A 22,814-nucleotide genomic window follows, 5' to 3' on the forward strand; every position below is an offset into this window, starting at 1 on the left:
CTGCAGGGCCCAACAAGTTTCACCCCTGTATTAACTGAAGAAAAATGCGTAATTTGGTATTCATCCTACATATGCAGCACTGAGCAGCTTTCAGGTTAACTTTATTCAGATAACTAAAGGATCTTGTTTTATATTCAAATAAATAAATAAATTCATAATCCTCAGCTAAAATAGCCTTTTTGAAATGAGTAAGTAGAAGTGAGGAATTTTTTCACCGTGTCATAAGCAAGGCAGAACAGTTCCTCTGCAGTGTAAAATTTTGTATTAAGAAAAAAATTAACAGACTGTTTTCTCCACTAGGTAGTACTGAAATAGGAAGCTTGCCTCATGTAAACACAGTTGGCTAGTTGCTTTTTGGATCTGATGAAATCTGTATAGAGAGAGAGTGTTTTTTGCCACATAAAATTGGGCAGTATTTTATAATCTATAAAAACGGACATTTTATATCCCTGTGGAAAAGCATTAGTGTTATCAAGTGACATTATTCGTATGTCACTTTCTATATAATTGAAATAGTATGGAAGAGAAGCACTATTTTTGGTTTTGGTTTTGTTTTGTTCGTTTGCTTTCAAAGAATCTTAAAGAATATATTTTATTGAAGCCCTACAGGCTTATGAAGTGTAAAGTGCCTCTATAAAAATTAATTTTGGAAGTTGCACGTGTCTTTTAAAATCTGGTTATGCAGTTGACAAGAAAGAGTGTCTGACAACCAGCTTTGCAAATTTTTAATGCATGCTTGGACTCTGCTTCTCACATGTAACCAGAAGTAATATAATTTTTGCAGATCAGGTTATGACTTGAGAGTTTTTTCTGATGCCAAGTTCTAATAAATTACACTAGAGTACAGTTCTTCGCTGATGAAGGAAGACAATCAAGTTTGCATCTTGTATAGCAATATTGGCTCTATAGGGGTATTTGGAATCAAGAGTTTTTTAACGTAAGCCAGGGTGGTCCAATTTATGGGCAGCCAGGAGACCCACATGGTACAGGCTGCAGACCTGGATGGAGCCACTCGCAACCCTGACCCTCCCCTTTCTTAGTGCCTCAAGCAACCCAGCAACCCTCCCATCTCCGATCACATGGTATCTTTGCCGCACCCCTGCTACACACACAGCACTGGCAGCCCTGCCCCTGCCCACTGTGCTTTCCCACCCCCAGGAGGTGGTGCAAGAAGCAGAAACCAGATCAGGGAGGGGGAGCCTGGAAAACCTGGATGCCAAAGGATCCACCAGGCAAGAGTACTTCAACGCCTTACAAGGCACATAGGGGCTGCCAGTTGGACAACCCAGACAAATATGCAGATGTTGAACACTCTCTCCCAGAGTTTCGATGCGTAGGAACTTATTCACTTTTCAGAGAAGTACTGTAACACTTTTCCACAGTTTCTGCCATGTTCTTATGTCTAGGCCTGTTTCCATTTAGTAAAGTTACCCCCAAAGTCAGAACAAAGCTCTGTTTACCTTCTAATTAATGGGTAGGCAAAATAATAGCAATGATGCATAGAATTCATTTTCGTTCATAAGTGGAACATTGCAGGAAAAGTTAGATTACTTAGTCCATGGACGTAAGTTACATTTTTATAGCACTGTCTCCCCACTTCAGACCACTACAAAAATGTAGGGCCTCAGGAAGATACAGAGGTGCAAAGGCTCCCTGACTGTAGTGCTACAAAGTTGTCACAAAGATAATCAGCAACATGCTGTCCAACCCAACCAGTGATACTGTACTGCTCTGCTTACTGGCAAATCACTTAGTCTGCCCATCTCTCTCCACCCAACATATAGCACGGCTGCAGCTCCCCTAGCACTCATGCACACATGCTGGCCATGTCCAGGCAAGCGTGGATGTTTGGTTCCCTGGGGACAGGTAGCAGTGGCACACCTTATGCTGCTGCTGCTGCTGCTACTTGTCCCTGGGGAATGCCTGTGCCACGAGTGCTCTGGCGCGCAGCAGGTTACCCCAGGTGGCATAGGGGAGGCTAGGGTCAGCAACTGTGCTGGACTCGGCAGCCTTACTTGGGGGCTGGAGAAGCTGCAACCTCAGTGCTTCTGCATCTGGGAGCCTAGCCGGCAGCTGGACTGTTGCTTCAGCTGGCTAGGCTCTGGTTTCGGGTGGAGCGTGCTTCTGCCTTGTATGCTACCCCACTGTTTTTTCATAGAATCATAAAAGTAGGGTCGGAAGGGACCTTGTAGATCTTCAAGTCCGATCCCCCGCCTGGGCAGGAGAAAAGATGACTCAAATGAGTCCAGCCAGGTAGTCATCAAGCCTCTTCTTAAAGATCTTCAGGGTAGGAGCCAGCACCACTTCCCTAGGAAGTTGGTTCCAGCTCCTAGCCACCCTAACTGTGAAGTAGTTCTTGCAGATGTCTAATCTAAATCTACTCTCTAACAATTTGTGTCCATTGTTCCTTGTCATGCCAGGGGGCGCTAGGGGAAACAGTGTCTCCCCTAAACCCTTCTGGTCCCCCCTAAGTTTATAGACAGTCACTAGGTCTCCCCTCAGCCTTCTCTTGTGAAGGCTGAACAGGTTTAGGTCCCACAGTCTTTCAATGTAGGGTCTGCCCTGTAGTCCCCAGATCATGCAGGTGGCCCTCCTCTGGACCCTTTCAATGTTGTCCACATCCCTCCTGAAAGGGGACGCACAGAACTGGATGCAGTACTCCAGCTGTGGCCTGATCACATAGAGGGGGCAGATCACCTCCCTGGCTCTACTTGAGATGCACCCGTGGATGCACGACAAGGTCCAGTTAGCCCTGCCAACTGTGACCTCGCATTGTCAGCCCATGTTCATCTTGGAGTCTAATGACTCCAAGATCCCTTTCTGCCTCTGTGCTCTCAAGAAGGGAGTTTCCCATTCTGTAAGTGTGCTGCTGGTTTCTACTGCCTAAGTGCAGCACCCTGCACTTGTCAGTATTGAAACGCATCCTGTTTATGTCAGCCCACTCCTGTAACCTATCCAGATCTTGTTGCAGTCTTTCCCTCCCTACTAGCATACCCACCTCACCCCCAATGGTTTCCACATGGTTTTTTTTTACCCAGGGATCTCCTAGGGTCAAAAAAGCCGCCCACACACACTGTAAGGTAGCAGCATGGGGAATGCCTGAATGTGTGGTGTGTGGCACTGTAGACAGTCTGTGGCACCACATACCATGCAACTGTGCTTATCTGGACATGGCTACATTTTCAGTAGGCTCAGGACTGGGACTGTTTGCCTGCTGAGAGCAGAGCTGCAGCTCAGGTTGAGAAGAGGTGGGAGGGGAAGGGAAAGTGCCTCTGCTCTGCTTACCACATGTGAGTCCAGGCACAGTCCTGGTCCCACACTTGCTGACAGCTTGGCCCTGGGGGCTTCTGTTTTGTTTACTCTGAGTGAGCAAATCACTGTGTTTGTGGGGAGAGGGTAGCCTACACTTCCCTGGAGCTGTGCTCAGTGACTGTCCACCCACTTCCCACCCCCCTCCCCTCTTGGGGTGGGCGTAGGAAGAGTGGACCACTGGGGGATGCTGAAGGACCAAGAGTGGCACTACAGTGCACTGTATAGATGTGCAGCACTACAGGGGAACTGCATTTTTACTTGCTCAATTTTTGTAGTGCTACATGGGTGTATGTAGTATTACAAATGCCATGTTTGTTCCTGGCCATAATAGTACAGATTAAAATAGGGAACATTTTTATGCAATATGCCAAAGATAGACCCAGATTATTTGCTAGTCTTACCACTACACACGAACAGAGAATATCTCTCCAGACAATAAAAAAGAGAAATCTCATATTGCTATCATTGGGAGAAAAAAGATCTGAAGTAGAAAAGCATTGCACAGAATTATTAATATTTAATTTTGTTGAAGGTAAATCTGTTGTTTTTAGTGATGATACTTGTACAGTTGTACATGCTTACCAGAGAGAGGGAGTAAAATTAAGTGCATGAAATCTGTATACAGAGATTCCTAACAAAGTTGCTAGCAGAAATGCAGATATGCAAAATATTCAAGGAAAAAATGGAGGCTTTGGGACGATAGGACCATTATATCACTTATAACTGAGGCCTCTTACAGCTATTAATTTAATCCTTGTGATGGGATCAAAGAAACTTGATCCCATCCCATGTCTGTCAGTATCCCTGACTCACAACTCACTTGCACCTGACTGCACACACTATGCACTTAAATCTGTTGTTTGGCTGTACAGCCTGGATTTAAGTGTCCCCATGCTGGGGAGGGTAGCCCATCAGCTCCCCACCAAAAGGATGTTTTAAAGGCCATCTTGTGCAGCCCAGTGCTGGGCTGCATACTGCATGTTCAAATTAAAGTGAAATACAAATCAACCACAGCACCTTTGTGGAAAATCTTTATGGCTAGTTTGTTATTTTACCATGCCATAAATTGGCCGAATGTATGCTATGTTACGATTTATTATATAATTGATATGTTAATCACACAGTAAGTGTACATCTGCCAGGGCCCTGCAGTTTAAAAATGTACACTTACTGTTTATGTGCCCAGTTGTTCATGTGTGCATGCATGCAGATAACAAGCCTGGGAGTTGATCATCGTTGTGCATGTAGAGCAGAGGTTGCTGTTCTGACCGTAACACAAGGCAAGCCTCCGTGTATGGCACTTGACAGATTGGGGAGGGGACAGGCAGCATGGTGGCACATAGGGCAGGAAGCAAAAAGCTGAACAACAAGATCAGGTAAGGGAAAGGAATCAGAGTGGCATTCCAGGAGGGTGCAGGCCTAACTTGTGACATGCCTGCTAAAACGTTAACCCCCCAGTGTCTTGTCTTTTCTCTCTGAAAAGTTAGGTCTGCATTTGTGAGCAAGAGAGGAATAAAGCTTTTTTAAAAACTTGAGCTGAGAAAACCCTGCCTGTTTTCTGCTGAAAATTTTCCCCACAATTTACTAGCCCAGTATAAGACTTTAAAAAACTAGTACAAACTTCTGCTATTTTGGAATGCCTTCTCTTTTTATGCACAACCTAGAAATGTCTTTGGATTGAAATACTCTGTCCCAAAATAGAGTTTTGGCTGTCTTTTTCTTTTTTGTTTGATTTGGGCGCAAGCTGCATACCTATTATTTCCATGGTTACCTTGACATTTTGACATAAATGTCTTTGCATGCAATCAAGCAAAGAAAAAGCAGAAGATGTGCTAAAAAAGAAAAGAAATGTGCTAGACTTCTGACATTATTTTTACCCTTTTCAAGGATTTTGAACTGTGGGATGATGTAGGATTGAACATTCCAAAACCTCCAGACTTGTTACAGCTATATCGTGACTTTGGAAACCATCAAGTAACAGCAAAAAATGTTGTCGATGTAGCAGTTGGTGTAGAAGAGGATGAACTGGAAGTCACCACACCTGTTCTGGGGAACATTCCTGTGTTTAATACAACCCAGTCAATAGAAGTAAGAGACTGCACTTAAGTTTTTGCAGGCTTTTGTTTTGTTTTAATTTCATGGTCCTAAATTATTTTCCTTGTCTTGCATTTAGCAATGCTTAGTTGTACAGAAATTAGAGGATCAAATCAGTGCATTAAACAGTGAGAAGTGGTCTTTGATGGAACAAATTCGAAGACTTGAGAGGTATGTATTACTATATTAACTTGTTTAAATGTTCATGTACGTTGCAAGAACCCTGTCCTCCAGCACTTTATAAAAAGCATATATAGTACCTATAAAATCACTGGGGGTTCTTTAGACAATTGATAGAAAACTTACCTTTTACTATGTGGAATTGGGTTAAGAGAAGATGTCAAATTTAGGCAATTCCAACTTGCATCATTTTAAACTGACCTATTTAATTTAGCAACTACAGAAAATTAAAAAGGATACTCTCAAAATAATAAACTTTTAAATAAGTTGATTGTCCAATGTATGTATTAAAAATGGAAAGAATTAAAAGAAAACTGTCTTCCTGTTAATTTAGTTTTTATTTACATTCCTCTCAGTTTAGAAATGATGAAAATCTTCACCAAATTGCCATGTCTTGTTTTATTTCTATCATTACTCCTCCCCCAATACTTCAGTTGTACTGTTTCACTTGCAAATGTTGCAGGAAGGGCGTTTAATTTTAACAGCTGTCTATGTGCGTGCACACGTGTGTGTGTGTGTGTGTGCGCGCACGCATGAATATACATTTCTTCTAGCAGTTTTAAAATCTAATTTTTGTAAAATTCTGTTTTTTGTACCCATTTTCAAAGTCTTCCTCTAAATTACAAACTGCATCTTTGGAAAGAGCAGCAATACCTGTACATAGTTATGAAATTGTGTTCTCAATCACTTTCAAAATGTATAGGTATTATTTTACATCAGGTGAAAACCATAAATGATTTATAGCTTTAAGCATCTTAAATTTTATACTTCAGTCTTTGTGCCTGTTGAATCCCTGGGGCTAAGCCACAGCACAGAAAGCTAAGTCCTCTTTTAAGCACAGCTATAAAGGTAGATTGCTGTGAAAGAGTAAGGAGTATATCAAACTAGAGTGTTCAGATAATGACATACGGTAACATTGCTGAAATTACTAGACATACTGAAGATAAGAAAAGAATAAAACCGAACCTACTATATTTTTCGTCTCTGACATTGGTGATCTGTTCCTGAAAAAGCTGCAAGTAATGTAATGTAATGTTTTGTTTTGTTTTCAGTGAAATAGACTTTTTCAAGAGAGACTTTGCTGTTCCAGTGGTTTATGATGTTCAGACCTCATTAGACCAAGTGCCTCTCACAGTACTAGAGGACAATGCACAGTACTTGGATATCAAGAGTTCAGAAAATGATGACAAGCTTGGAAAAACTGAAGAATTAATCCTTTCTACATCAACTGAAGAAGAGTCGAGGACTCCTAAAGACGATGCACTAAACTCCCTCCCCAGTAAAGAAAAAATGCCCTCTTGCAGTCCATCAAGTAAAGCTGCAGTACATTTTGATAAACCTAATAGGTAAGTAATCAGAGTTGTAAACAAATACATCAGCTCTGTTCCTTACACAGGACACAGTGTAATGGGTTCTTTAATTGTTTTTTTTTATTCTATTTTTTAAATTTTTAAGCATTCACTCATTCCTTCAAGTATAATGGCAGCTTTGGAAACCTTTTACAGCTAAAGTTTTAGGGGTTATATAATTATCTTTCTTTTGCTTTTAACATCAGACACTAAGAATATTTTCTTTCTTTCTGTCCACTTCTAAATTCTGATATCTTTTTCTGACCCTTACAGGTAGAAAACAACAATAACAAAGTAGTGAATAGGGATATTTCAGTAACAAGGGATATTTCAATTCTTATTTCAGTTTATGAAATCTGATTTTTTTTTTCTTTCCTTCAGTGGAGATGCTGAGATGTTAGATATTTCTATTTAAGAGTGTAGACACAAATGTGAACTACTTCAGTTAAAGATAATGTACCTTAAACATGATAAATCTTTAGTAACTCCCAGCTGTTGGAGTTCAGATTCTGGGCATGTGTTCATTAGTAAGCTAAAGCATTAACCTAGGTGGGATTAAATACAACTGTATAGTTAGACATGGTGTTTGTGTGTGTTGCTATTATCAGCAGGTAGTGGGTAAATTGTGGTTTTAGGAAGCGACTATCTTATAGGATATTAAACAACTTGTCTCTACACTTGTTGTTCTGCTGCCCTGCATTTAACTTGTCTTCAGTGAGGAAAAAGTCCCTGATGGCTCTCTATCCTTGCCTTAAGATTCTTCATGTCATGAATGTCTCTGTTAAGCAAGGTAGACAAGGTTCAATGTCCTTAGACCAACATGGCTACAACCTACACCTCTGTTAAGCAAGTTGTTTTGTGTTTCTTGAAGTAAGTTATATTTTGTGCCTCTTCTCAACTAGTTTGTCCCACAGCTGATCTAAATCAGGGATCTTTCTTTCCAAAAATGTCCTTGAGCAGGGGGTTGGATTAGATGACCTCCCTGAGGTCTCTTCCGATCCTAATGTTCTATGATTCTGATTTTAATGTATTTAATCACCTACATATAGATTCTTTTAAACAGTGTACTGGGATGAAGTATATTGCAAAGAAAAAATGATTTGCTGTGTAGGTTTGAAAAAAGTCCTAGTAAGAATGTACTCAGCTTCTGAACTTACGGATTGTACACAAAAATATCAGTGACCAGATTGCCTTATGTTTGTTCTCCCTATGGACAGGTATTTGGTCTATTTTGGCTTTTAAGTAGTAAACAATTACAGCTTTAGTAGTAACCAATAAGAAATATCCTATTCTGAAATCAGTTTCAATCTGAAGAGGCTGTTAACAGATGCATTGAATATTCAAATTAGTTACTTTCTGGTTTTCATGGAGGAACAGCTAAAAATGAGTGAATGAGTTTTGAAAAAATGGAAGCTCTTTTTTTTGGAAAAGACAAAAATTAACGATGTGGACCGCTCTAGACACTATTCATCTCCCAATTTGGCAAAAATAAAACCAAAACAGGAGGAATCTGTTTTGTTGGGTTTTTTTAAGTGTAGCTTACACAGGTGTTACGAGCCTATTTTATTCCTAAAGTTTGTTTGTTTATAAAATTGTTATTCTGTATTTTGACTAACTCTGGAGTCCTAGATATTTAATAAATAATGGATTTTTTTCTTCAAAATGTAAACTTATACTAGATTGTGTACTAGACATTACTAGTGAAAATAACAAAGGAAGCTAAAGCTAATGTGAGTAAATAAAGATGGACTGAGATGAGCTGTAGTCTTTACTTAGGCCCTAGTTCTTTAATGAGTGCTAGTGAGGCAATGCCTTAAATGAGTATTTAGTCAAATCCAAGGCTTTTTTCCCCTTCAGCATGGGGCAGGTATGGGGATGACCCTTAGCTTGGGTAATTCAAGTGCAAATGTGCTCCATGCTCCCTGCCCCCAGCCAGAGTGGGACCTCACCAGAGCCAGAACTGTGATGGGGAGGGAACAAGTGTCAAGGGGAGGGCAGGCATGAGGCATGTGGGCAGCAGGGGTGGGAGGTGTGCAGCAAGGAGCAGGGGTTGGGCTACTTGGCTCACCTGCACCTGCTGCTAGTGCCTATCCCACTATAACAGTGACGGAGATGAATTTAAGACAATCCTTCAATGATTAGATTCTGTTCATGGCAAACTATAACTAATTTTATAGTTTTTCCATGTTTAGAATCTAACTATGGAGGGGTCCTCTTAAATTCAGAGTCATCTTAGATTTGGGTGAATGCTGTATATGTAACCCTGTTGGACTGAGTGGAGCCCTGAAGTTAAATTTGTTGCTGAAACAGGGCCTACATTGTACTTTGATTTTATACCTGACAATAATTTACAATCGGAGGTAACACTTAACTTTTCATGACAGAAGCAGAATGCCTGGTCTAATTTAAAATTGGCTATTTGCTTTTTGCCTACTCACCAGTCAGATTTTTTCAGTGTTTTTAAAAAAATCTGATGATAGTATATGGCAGACATTTTTAAATACTGAGTTTGAGTCAGTTAGAAACTAACCCCAAAAGCTCAAATGCTGATTTTTCCAGAACTTGAAGATAAATGGTAAACATGTTTATTTCAAATCTTCCCGTAGCTTAGTCACTAAAGAGGAAAGCTCATTGCTTTCTGTTAATTCAGTATTATTGTTTACATGAAACTAACTAATGAGTGCCTTTGTTCTGTGATGGATTTCATCGCGCTGTGGTGACTTCTGGCTACTGGATCGATTTTAACAGTCTCAATACTATGTACTAGCATAAGGTATTGGATATAAGGAATGATCCTACTGATTGCTCCTCCACTGCCAGTGTGTGGAAAAGCTGGTGGGAAGAAAAAGCAATTTTTTTCCACTATTAGGCAGGGTAGAGATGCATCTTGGAGACTCACTAAATTACAGATGAATAAGCTTTCATGAACAAGAACTATTATCAGGTGCAATCTTTCAAATATTTGGAGAAAGCTCAGCTTTGGAAACATAAAATCAGTTAAGTGCTGCACATGTAACGAACGCGTAAGTATCTTTATGCTGAATTGACAGTTAAGTATAGTAAGAAACCTGAAGTGTAGGAAGACTCGAGAGAAAAGTAATAGGAGCATGTCTGAGACTTTAATCTGTAGCTTAATACTTTCAGATTTTTATGATTGTGTTAGGAGTTTTAACTTGTCTTGCAGTATCATTTGAATAAAACATTGTCATGTTACATGCTGAAATGCTATATAACCTCTTAGATGTTTTTTCACTGACTGAGGGTAATTGAGTTGAAGATGCAACCTATTTTCATGCCATATTAAAAATGCAGAGAAAATTCAGTATTAAAAGGAATGACCATAAATACTATAGCTACGAAGGGGATGCTTGGCACATCTTGCCCAGACGGGGAAATTTTCAGAGAATGAGAGCCAGTGGGCTGACTTTGTACAACTACAGTCAGCAAGGAGGGGAGTACGGGTGAGGAAGAGAAATCATCAGATCTTGAACTTGGAGTGTAGTTGGGAAAAATACTTTGTGTGACAGTTAAAAATATACTGAAAATTAGTGTTGGATGCATTAAAATTAAATAATGATGCACTTTGTGTTCAATAGTCTGAATTAACTCTCCAAGATGTGATGCTTTCTGTATGATCCAGTTACTCTTGCCCTTGTAAGCAAACTGGCTTGTATGTGCTAGTGCATATATTTTTGATATATGCTCGTTTTTCTTTTTGATGTGACGGTCTTTAAATATATCTGTTCATCTCTCTGTACATGAAGACCAAGCTTAATTGTCTCGTCATACCTTTCAAGGAAACTACTGGATTTGATAAGATTTTAGAATCTAAATATAGTTGAACTGTAATAACGGTTTGCCTGGAACTTATTTTCATATAGTTGTTTTAATTTAAGCAATGGGGAAACAGAAGAGCACATGGTTATACTTAGTGACGTCTCAAAGTGTATGAAATAGGGATATACTTTTGCCTTTATTTTTAAAAGCGTTTCAAGGGGAAATGAAATAAATATATTACAAAAATGTCTAAAATGACCACTATATAAGGATTCAGTTTCATATACTTGATTCTGTTGGTAGGAAATACTCTTACAAAACTTAATGAACCTGAAAAATATGTATTTACAGACTTCAGTCAACTAGGCTTTAAAAATCTAAAATCTCTTTTGATACTAATATAGTTTTACTTGCACAGAATAAAGACAAGCAAATAGTTAAATCAGGAGCTGCTCATAATCATAAATAGATGGGTTTTTTTAAACAAGTGTATTTAATTTAAATAAATGTAGCCATCCTACATAAAATGGTGACCTCTGTATGACTGATTTAAAATGTATTAATATTTATCTCAACTACATCATAAACTCTGTGATGCTGTAATATAAAAGTTGTTATTGGGTTTTATGTAATTAAACTTTCGCATATAAAAAGCTATTTGTGGAAGACTTTCTCTGGCAGGCAGAATAACTTTTAATTAACAGCCTCTTCTATAGAAAAATTGCTAAATTCAAAATTCAGTGTAAAATTCTTTAGCAAAACCTTGTAGAAGCAGCCCCTCATCAAATGATATTCACAGCCTGTTTTTAAAATTATTGTAACCATTCATTATACTTGGTTATTTCCATGATACAAGAGACTGTAGATAATATTGGAGTAGTTCTGAGTTTGTTGTTGTTGAAATGACACGTGCCTTGGTAGATATCAGGACTAGCGCAGAGTGGTTGTGCTATATCTGTAACTTCTCCAGGAACATTTCAAATCTCTTGGATTTCAGGAAACCAAATTATTCACCTTCCTCAGCCAGAAGCATCGAAGATATTTTATCAGTGGGATCACTTCATGTTTAACAAACTTCACCTTTTGGATTAGCAATTTTCTCAGACTTTCCTGTCTTTATAAAAAACATTGTTGTCCTTGTGGGTGGTGCTGTCTACCATTTCCCTTGGTGATATTCTGAACTCCTATGATTGGAGCAACAGGTCAGGTCTTAGCATTTTGTTTTGGGGTTTTTTGGGTAGCATAAATTAACCCCAAATTAAAGACTCTGTTATCTCAGCATGTAGGGTAAGTGATATGGCATCCATAACTAACTTCAATTGTTTCTGCCTGAGCCATAGCTGATCAGGAGTGGGGCAACAGTGTGCATGCAGCCCCACTACTTTGGCTGTGCCACACATGCTGACCAGTTGATCAGAGTAGGGTTGGCTGGAGTCCCTGCCTTCACTGGCTCTGGAGCCTGTGGGGGTGAACACTGCTGCTGTTCTCCTGTCCCTGATGAATTCAGCAGCAAGGGAAAGGAGGAGATAAGCAGCAACAGGAACAGCACTCGCCACCCGGGCTCTGGGGCCTCTCAAAAGCAGGAGTTCTGGCCCCATCCTGGAGATCTCGCATGCAGCACAGCCCAAGTGGGGTGCAACTATTCTGCCTTGCCCCCTGTGGATTCACCCCGGTCATTGGCCATAAACATCATGGAACACCATTCACCCATTCACTTAATGACATTTACTGAGCAAGGGCTCAGCCTGCATTCTCTTCCCACAAGTGGTCCCCTGTAACTTCAGTGGGCCAGCTACTCAAAGTGCTACTAGTAATCAGAGAAGTTTATTATGGAAATGTTTTCCATACTATACCAAATGTATGAGGGTGTTTCAGAAACTAACAGCAAAATGGCTGCTAACACTGTCTGTGACAAAGTGGGAAATTGCACAGCAGCAACAGCAAACACTAATAGCAGCATTGTTAAGCACACCCATTGTTTTGCACTAACCACAGGTCTGATGCACTAGGGAGCAAGTAAATGATGCATGGCTGCATAGCTTTCAGTGTGCACCAAAGAGGAACAGCTTTCTATTGTTTGTTTTTTTTGTGGGCCAAGCATATGCCACCTGGTGAAATTCACCATAGGATTGTGGCACAGTATGGCAGGACTTAATGGCTCAACAGAAGATCCATGTGCAGATGGAGAAGTTCAAAATTGGCCACACATCTGTAGTGTTTGAACCCAGGAAGGGATGCCCCAACACAGCCATGACAGAGAAAATGTTGCCAGAGTCAGTGCTGTTGTGTATGTGAACAAGCGAGTGAGCATTCTTGAACTACTGGCAAAAGTGCTAGCAGTATTCATGCCATTTAACAAGATCACCTGAATTACTGCAAAGTGTGCACCCGTAGGGTGCCAAAGCAACTTATTAGATGCACATAACAACATGTGGAACTGTATCCAGCTCCTGCAACATGTACAGGACAAAGGTGAGGGGTTACTCTTGGCATCATCACTGGGGGTGAGACCTGGGTCTACCATTACGATTACAAAAGGCAAAATATGCAGTGAAAATTTACATCGCCACTGCCAAAAAAATTCCAAACTTGACCATCCTTTGGAAAGACCTTGCTCATCCCATTTTGGGATTGCTTGGGACCACTTTTTGTCCCTAAGTGGAGCATTTGGTCATGATCAACAGCAAAATCTCTGCCATATTCTCCAAAGCCACCTGAAGCCAGCTATTCAGACCAAATAACATGGAAAGCTAAAGCAAAGTGTTCTTTTCCAGCATGGTAGTGCAAGACCACACAGTGCAACAAGTGTCTGTTGAGACTTTCCGTGGATTGAAGTTTGAAAACTTACCACATCTGCCCTATAGTCCCAATCTTATGCCAAGTGATGATTACCTGTTTGAATTGTTGAAAGAGGTTCTTCATAGGCAGTGTGCAGCATAGCCCATAGGTAACAGGCCATGTCATGACCTGACCTAAGCTTGATGTAGGTAGCAATGATGTAAATTAAGATAGATCAAGCTTAGGTCAGTCAATCTAGCAATGACAAAAGTTAAAGCATGCACGGTAGGCACTTATAGGGTGCACTCACATAATTCAAGGAAACGGAAAAGGATTGGTATTGATCCAAAGCTATAACCAAAGATGGAAAACTCTTTGTAAAGTATGTAATCTATATAATCATAGTTAAACATGTGACCTTCGGAGTTCTCTGAAGTTCAGTAAAAAAGAGGAACCAAGTCAGCGAAAGTCCCAAAGGGAATAGAGAAGCCTGGCCACTGGACTTGTTTTTCCCTTGAATCCAAGGCTACATAAGCACTGTATTTGGTAATACAAATAAGTCTCTTCTGTTGTGAATCCTAATAAAGTTTTTGAGCTGTGACTGGAATAGTCTCACAGGTCATCAGGCTCACTCTCAACTGCAGTTAAAATTTAAAGTAACACATGTAGATTTGCCCATGATGTAGCAATGCAACTCACAGTTCAGGAAAATTGTCACAGAAATAAAAAAAGAGCTGCTTTGAGGACAGTTTCAAGAAACTTGTGACTCATGGCAATACCTGTATTACAAACCAGCACAACTGTGGAGAATTCATGTAGCCCAGTAAATGCTTATTGTACATAAAATTAGTTTTATTTCACAGTTGCTATTAGTTTCTGAAACACTGTTGTAAATACACAAGTTAGTTTGTCATGAGATATTGGTACTCTCTGTAAGTAGAGATCTACCCAACTCGAGGCAGCAGCCAACCAATTTCATGGGCAGATCATGGGGCTGGCTGCAATTTTCAAGGGCTTATCGTGGTAGGGCTGCCACCACACCTCTGGCTGAGGGGTCCCAGTGACAACCTCCCCCCACCACCACCACTGACTGGTGGAGAGGGCTGTCAATCATGTGACGCCCCCCACATCTTTCCACTGCTTGGAGAAGAGAGGCAGAGCCACATGATGGCCAGCCCTCTCAGCCAGTCAGGGGTGAGGGCAACAGCCATCTTGCCTGCTCACTTCTATGTCAGCAGTTCCTTTCATGCTAATCTTACATTTCCTCCCTTTAAAAGTTATGCTAAAAAAGATCTGCAATCAGAAATTGTAATTTTTGATAACCGATGATGTCTAAGACTGCAACTTAATGGTAGAGAAGTGTAATTCACTGATGGCTCTGATGTACAGCAAAGTGGAAAATTGCTGGGCTGGGAATAAACATCAGAAAATGAGCAAAAATACTTTTCTCAGGTTATGAAAATTGTATGATCCTATGCTGCTCGAGTTAGCAGTTTCCCTTTTTTCACACTCTAATCTCATTTTTATCTATGCATTTGGTGGCTTCAGGAATGTGAAAGCTCTAGAAATAACTTGTTAATTAAGTCAATCACTTTTTATGCATCTCAAAGTGACAATTTGGTTTTAAAAAATCTTAATACTTTTTAATTTCGGTTACAACATTGTAAAATGTATGTCAACATTAATTTCAGCGGGTGCCCAAATACACTGCCAGATATCACTTAGTTAACTAAAATTGAGAGGATAAGCAAGCTTCCATTAGTCACCTTTGACTGATACTTTTTGCCTCTCTTGATACTATTTCAGGAAGTTGTCACCAGCTTTCCATCAAGCACTACTATCTTTCTGTCGGATGTCAGCAGACAGCCGTTTGGGATCCGAGGTATATTTTCCAATTGTTGTAGAATCAAAAAGGGTATGTTGTCTATCTAATGGCAGTCACTAATGCAGGAATAATTCTGGCTCTTTCCAAAGCTTGGTATATACACTGATTTCTTAAATGAATCATATAGATGACTATTTAAGAAATAATGTTTCCTTATTTGAGATTTGGACTAAATATTGGGTAACAGTCTTTGAGCAGAAATATGATCTAATTACTCGTGGTGGTTTTTTATAGTTCTTGAGAAGCATTCAGTTTCTTGCACATGCATTTCTGTGCCTTCAGAGTTGGCATGGAAGCTTCATGCTGATTCCAAAAGTGCTGATTTGTGCAGGAAAAAATAAAATTGTTCTCTGGCAAGTGGTCAGACGTTCTTCTGAAAAGCACCATAATAAACTAAAAAAGTCGCATTGCTGTCACTGTGTCTCATTTAAAAAAAAATGGATTTCTAGGTGTCCCGGATCGCCGACAGTGAAAAAAGTGTCATGTTAATGCTGGGACGTTGTCTGCCCCACATTGTTCCTAACGTACTGCTTGCAAAACGAGAGGTGAGGAAACCAAACACATTTTTGTTTGCTTTTCATCATGTTGCCGTGCTCATTTTGAGATGTTGTCTTTATTACATGGAATTCTGTTACTTGCAATCACATTCTTACTTTTGTGCATGCATCTCTGTTCCTAGAGAATGGTTTTACACCTCTGTCAGGTGAGTTCAGTAAAACTGCATGGTATCTTAATACTTCCTCTTATGCTTAAGATGCCCATTAGCATTCAGCAAGACTAACTGCTACTGTAGGTCCATCTGTTTGCCATAGCTTCAATACTCATGTTAAAGAAAATTATTATTATGATTATTTCTAAAGCAAGAGAATTCAAGTACCCAGGTATTATAGGATAGTGACTAGTTTGTCTAAATTTAACAGATAGTTGTCAATCAGGTTCCTTAGCAGTTTTTCATGTATTGACCTAAAATGACATGGAAATAGTGTTTGATAGCTCTTTCCATATAGACTTTTACTAAATCTATTGAATACATTTTCCTCAGGTATTTGGTTACATTTATAATTAAACCGAATTTGTTATGAAACCAAAAAATGATGACACTTTGCTAATCTTAAACATAGAAGGATTTGTGGGTTTTGAATAATCATAGGCAGTCTATTAAATAAGAGAAAAGGATGTTATTGATTCTAGAGCTAAAAGTGGGAAGACCTTTTTTACAGATAATTGCTTGTGTCTTCACTGTAAATTTTGCATATAATCAGAAGTAAGTAATTGCAAACCAAATTCAAGCAATAGAATATAAATTTCCTTTACTATTTAAAACACTTTTAAAATATATAGTTCATTTGTTACTTGAGGAATCAGTGTTAGTCTTTAGGGGACCTACAGTATGGTAGGTTTATAGTAATGCGTTTGGCATAAACCCATTTAAGGCTTATTGAAAAATCCTTAAGTCAAGAAATTTGTACTGATCCTCTTTAATGACTTAAATTTCCCTAGCTACTTACTAGTTTTCAGTGATTGATGTGACATTCTGAGATGTGCATGGCATCTGAAATTTTCAGAAACATTATTTAAGGAAGATGTTTTCTTGAATATTCTATGTGAGGATTCTCAGGTGTTACTGCAAAATAATTCTGTGAATGTGCCAGGATCAGTGCTTAATTTCTGTTTTGTTTTTTGGGGTTTTTTTGCAGTTCTGCTTGGCAGAATGATGATCCAGCTTTTTTCCACAGCTTGTAGCATAATCTGTTAATGCATTAATATTGTTGCAACATTTTAGCCTATTTCCTTCTTATTTTATTTTCAAGCCTAAAAGGAATAAATGGTCAAACACACCCTCGGCAGTTCCTTTATTTCCATAATACCAACTACTTTGCAAGTAAGAACTGGACTGAATAGAAAGTTTACTGTGTGTTTAATATGTATTTTCTCACACAGTAACTGCCTTATTTTCTTTATTGTAACATTCTTGAGTTATAATATCTTGGAGCTAGCAGGAAAAAGGCTGATCATCAGTCAGAGTTTATTAAGAATGTCCCTGAACGGTATCAGGGCATTGTTGTGCAGACACTGCAGACAAAGGTATGGGTCCTGTCTGAAGAAGTTAACCGGCCAGGATTTAGCAATAACACTTAAAAATGGTCCATCACTTATGAGGGTTTATATTGTCAGTTAATTGGGCAAAATTTTAGATGCAATTTAACCAAGGCTTCCTTAGAAGCCCGCTTCAATCTTTGTAACATGAGATTTTGATTTTATTACACAATTTCCTCTTCCTTCACCTTTCGATTAGAAATGCTTCAGCAGTAATAATCTGGTTGCACTGAAGGCAACTGTATCTTAGCCATTAGGTCGTTAGAAAACACTGATAGTTTCAGAAAACTTTTGGTGCTGCTTTTTTGTGCCTGGCTGTAGTTCAGACTTTTGCAGGTAATACAATAAAAAGAAGAAAAAATGTTGATCATTCTGGCTTGATCACAGCATTCTTGGCTACAGAAGCCATCAGTATTTTAAAATTGTTTCTAAAAGTCTCAGTAGAGCAATATGAAGAGATGTATAAAACTGATTTAAAAATTTGAAATGTGTTCATGAGTATAAAGCTTCTGCGTGTACAAGCTGATGTTCTAACATTTATTTCTGTGACAAACTGCTAGACTTATGTTAATTAAAAGAGCTACTTGCAAATACAGTAATACCAGAAGACACTGTTAGCTGCATGGTTTCAGGTGCAGATAGGTTGCAAACAATTCCATCTGCAAAAAAATGAACCAAACAAAAAAAAAAAAACCCCACAGCTGGAGCTTGTGCAGGATCTTTCCATGATCCTGTTCCTTGCAAGCATCTTAAACTAATACTATTCACAGTCTGGGTTGAAAGCTACTTGCTTTGTTCTTGTTCCACTAAAACGTAATAATATATTTAAGGTAAAAGTTGTCTGGCTAAGTATTTAGCTCCATTGATGTTTGAGTAGAGATAACATGCCAAAAATGAGATCTTTCACTAAAGTCTTAATGGAGGAAAGCAGTCTCTTTAGGTAGTCCAGAAAGATTATATAATGGTAGGCAAATCTCTATTTTTTTACCATTTCTAAAACTTAAATTGTTGTTCTAATCCACCTGTTGTTGTATGTAGGTTTATATCTATTGTCTGCCATAGGAATTCTCTCAGCAGAGCATGGGCAGGAGCAAGTTTTAAGGCTATAATATTAAAATATTTGTGCTGTTCTAAATTTAAAAAAATAGATGGACTCTATTTGAATCTCTTACACCTTTTCAGTTAGCCTATTGCATTGGTTTAGGAGTCATAACTTTAAAAAATTTGGGTAGTCTACCAGTATTTGTACACCATTACAGAATTCATCAAGAGGCTGCAATTTATGTCAGAGGGACATAAGTTTGGCTAAAGAAAAAATGTTTAAACTACCAGGCTGCTGTCTTTGTCCCTTCTATTCCCTTCAAATATCATATAATCAACAGAAAGTGGCAGAAACAGCTATACAACAGTACAATGATGCTTTATCAAATAATCTCCCACAAATTAGCCCACAGTATGTTGTTATCTTCTGTAGCATTAAGAACTTTTAAAAAATAATATTTTAGAATTGTAGATTATTTTCTCATTATGAAGCTGAAGAGGAGGGAAAGCAGTGCTGATCTTTAATAGCAAATGCTGGTCAAGTGGTGCCAGTCTTCACTCTCTGGGAAAAAGTAAAACTAGCTTTAAAATATGTTGGTTTTAAGGTGTAGATACTGCTGTTCATAGGTATATGTTGAGACGCTTTCATTCTCAGACTTCTTCAGATATTTAACTTTGAAACCGAAACTCAGGTTCAGGTGTCTTATTATATATGTGAGAAGTAAGGGGCTTTGGTAGTATCTGGTATCTTTTAATGGACCAACTACCATATTTTTCGGACCATAAGACGCACCCAGTTTTTATGGCAGGAGAGACTGTGTGCCGGTGGCCGGCCATTTTTATTGCCGGCTTCCGGCCACCAGCACGGGCGCCGGCTTCCGGTGTAAACAAGCAGCGGATGTCCCGCTCGGGCTCCGCCGCTTCCGCGGGCAAGCTCCGCCCCATCTCCCCGGGACACACACCTTCGGACCATAAGACGCACCCTCGTTTTCCCCCCACTTTTGGGGGAGAAAAAGTGCATCTTATGGTCCGAAAAATACAGTATATAGTTAGGAGAGAGAATAGACAAGCTTTCAGGAACTGAAAGTCCTTCCTTAGATCTGGGAAAAAAGCAAATAAAGCTTGAGCTAAATACCAGGTTAACTAATGTAAGTTGAAAGTGGTCCCTTTATATAAAAAAAACAAACAAACAAGGAGGCAATGAAATACAGTGAAAAAGAGCCAGTGGAAGTAGCTATAGACTTCCTAAGTGGAATTTGAAATAGAGAATCTAATACTGTACAAGGTGCTCAGCAGCCCCAGCCTGCAGGCCAGCTCTAGCCCCCAGTGCCATGTCATCTGGCCTGTGGGGTACCCCACAGGTCCAAAAATTTGTTGGCAGGGGGAATAATGGCACTGCTTCCCTATTGCCGTATGTACAGACCTGTGGGGAGCCCCAGGTCTTGCCTGCTATATCAGATGCAGCACAGGGCCTGATCCCAGCATATGGCAGCCAGCTGAAGCTGCTTTGGACCTTATCTGGGCATGAAACCAGGTGGAGCACTGGGCCCAGTCAGGCCCAGGTGGCCAAAAGCTTGAGCAGCACTGCTGTATAAGCCCATTCTTAACAGAAGAGGGTAGTTACCACCTGTGGAGCAAAGAGAGGTTACATAAGGAAGGAAATAAATTGTAATGAGGCACAGAACTTCCACCCATATTTAGTTTACAGTTTTCAGTGTCCAGGAAAGTTAATAATGTTAGTTCCCAGGCCTGTCCTGTCAAAGTATTTGTGTAGGTTGTCCCTGAGGACAAGGCTTATTGAGGTCAGAGGCAGAGTGGTTGTGCAGGAACAAATGCTCTCCCACTGGTGATTTGATGTCTCATTTTCTCACTCTCCAGCTATGTAGTTTGTCCTATAAAAGGTATTCATAAACAAAGCCTATTTTTCACCAAAGTCATGTAAGGGAGTCAGTCGGACATTAACATTTGTAATTAGTTCATTCATTACATTCAAGCGTTCCTTATTTCCTCTACTGTTTATGCAGAGGGCACTCATCAAAAATGGCATTAACATTGCTTGTAAATTTAAAACATGAGTAAAGAAATTTTTAAGAAAAACTATCCAAGTCAACTATTATTTAGTTCCATTTTGTACATACTGAATGATATGACTGCTTGTTATCATATCAAAATTGTAGAAGTTTAACATTTCTCTCAAACTACAAAAAAGCCATTGATCTCTCAATTTACAAAGCCAGAGTTCTTCTGTAGGCTGATCATTTTGCTTGTGAGCTCTCCAATATGGAGAATGTTAATATTTAAACCACTTCATTAGGTTTTAGAAGGATAGGTGAACAAGTGTCTTGTAGACAACAGGACTGGGAAGAGTGTTTGTTGAAAATAATTTGCTATAGGCTAAGAGGTGCAAGCTTGTTTTGCTGTGGGAGGCATGCAGTTAATTATTTAAAGATACCCTCTTTTGCTTTTAATTTTAGAAGAATTTGCTTTGCATATAGCTGGAGTTGTAGTAGTTGCTTTTGGTAAGTTGCTTTCCTTTGGCTGTTGGTGAAGAGTATTATACATGTGTGTTATCTTAGTTATTTGCATGAAGTTTTTTAGATTTTATGCATAAATACTTGGATTTATTTCTCTGCTAGTTCTGTACATAAATGAAAACATGTCCATTTCCAAAACTAGAACTTCCTCATTTGAAGTCAGGAGGAAGAGTTGCCACTTGGTATGCTCTTCACTGAAGAATTGGTGAGTTTTTTTTTAATGTAGGGTAGCTAACATGTATAAGTGACAAAGGTAGAACAGAGAGAAGACAAAGCACTTCAGTCAACCTCAAGCAGTGTCATAACACTCACCTCACCTAGTTTACCCCATATCGAAATCATTGTGTATAATCTTAGCATTACTCTTACTCTGCATAGCCTACATATGGACATTAATCCCTAGTGAAATCATACTTTCTTAATGGGGAACATGAGACCTCTTGAAGGCTCGGATCGAAAACATTTACTTTCCAGCCTAGTTTGTCAGGTTGCAGATACTGAGAGCTATACAATGGCAATGTATTCAGCATCTAATGAGAAAGCAAGTGTCTCACTTCAAAATATCCTCTCCTTTGATGGTGGTGACTGGCGCCAATAAGAGTTTAATCTAGCCATCCTTATAGTTAGAGATGTTGGAGAATGGAAGAACCTTTCAAGGCATAACAGGACATTGAAGACCAAAAGTGTTGAGCAGAAGAAAAAAAGCAAGCTTTTTCAGAATCTTAACATCCCACTTTTTATCCTTTCAGCTCAGGTGTGGTATTCCTTCCCAAGGAAGGCAAAAGGTTTTAAAATAGTACTGGAAGCCCTCTCCTTGACTATTAGGCACTATACATAATGTCAATGGTGCCAAAATTTGCTAACTTCTCTGAGGCTTTTAGTAGCTCTAGCACTTGTCTGCTTGCATCTTCTCCAGAAAATTGTAACATTTACAATTTTACTGTGCCATTTTTGTTGACCAAAAGGATTATTATGGTCTTTACTGAGTACCTCTCCACTCAGAACATGAGATGGCAGGATAGAAAAACGATAATGTTAGTTCCGCTTGTATTATAACAGCTGTTGTACAACAGTTTTCTCCTTTTCCCCCTTCTGATTGATGGGAGAGAGATGCATTTTTTCAAGACTTCGAGAAACTTCATTATGCTTACTCTGTCCACTTGCAGCAACTGTAGAACTCCTCCGATGCTCAGCAGAAAGTCCCCTTTTGCCTCCACTTTTACCTTCCCCTGTTGTCATCTTCCGTAAGGTTTATAGGGAACACATAATAGGACACTACTGCTCAAGACTTCTCACTGTTTCTCCACTCCCCTTACTAGAAGGAAGTATAGAAGCACTGATGCAGCGATGCAGAGAAGGCTCCATTCTCCCATAGTATGCACGAAAGAATGTGACCAATGGACAAGAAAATACAACTAATTCCATCTGCTATAATAACCAGCTTTCTGCAAGGTAAAGAATTAGCCTTGTGTCTGCCCCATATCAATGGTTCTAGATTACTCATCAGTCTTCCATGCAGGAGTGAGTTATATCCAATTGTATATTAATAGTTTTATCCTTTGATAACCAGAAAATGTCCATTTTGTCAATTTTTTCTTAATTTCTCAAAGGACTTTTAAAGAGATTCCTAAACTTGAGATATAATAGTTGTAGTTATGTTCAAGCTGTTTGTGAGAGGTTTTTCTTTTTTTCCCCTCCCCTCCCCCAAGCATTTAAATCAGTGAGGGGAGTGGACTCTCCAGAACCTTTAATATAGCTAATGACCAT

The 22,814-nt window shown here is 39.3% G+C and overlaps 1 protein-coding gene across 1 annotated transcript in view; it reads left to right on the forward strand.

Annotated features, from left to right (window-relative positions):
* KIAA1468 (KIAA1468 ortholog) overlaps positions 1–22,814 on the forward strand; it is a 131,498-nt gene that overhangs the window by 42,777 nt on the left and 65,907 nt on the right. Inside the window, 5 exon segments of the mRNA XM_019542172.1 lie at positions 5,200–5,400; positions 5,486–5,577; positions 6,639–6,932; positions 15,297–15,372; positions 15,825–15,920. Of these exon segments, the coding sequence (XP_019397717.1) occupies positions 5,200–5,400; positions 5,486–5,577; positions 6,639–6,932; positions 15,297–15,372; positions 15,825–15,920 (759 nt within the window).

This window comes from Crocodylus porosus, unplaced genomic scaffold (genome assembly GCF_001723895.1).
Source record: "Crocodylus porosus isolate Cpor-Errol unplaced genomic scaffold, CroPor_comp1, whole genome shotgun sequence".
NCBI lineage: Eukaryota > Metazoa > Chordata > Crocodylia > Crocodylidae > Crocodylus > Crocodylus porosus.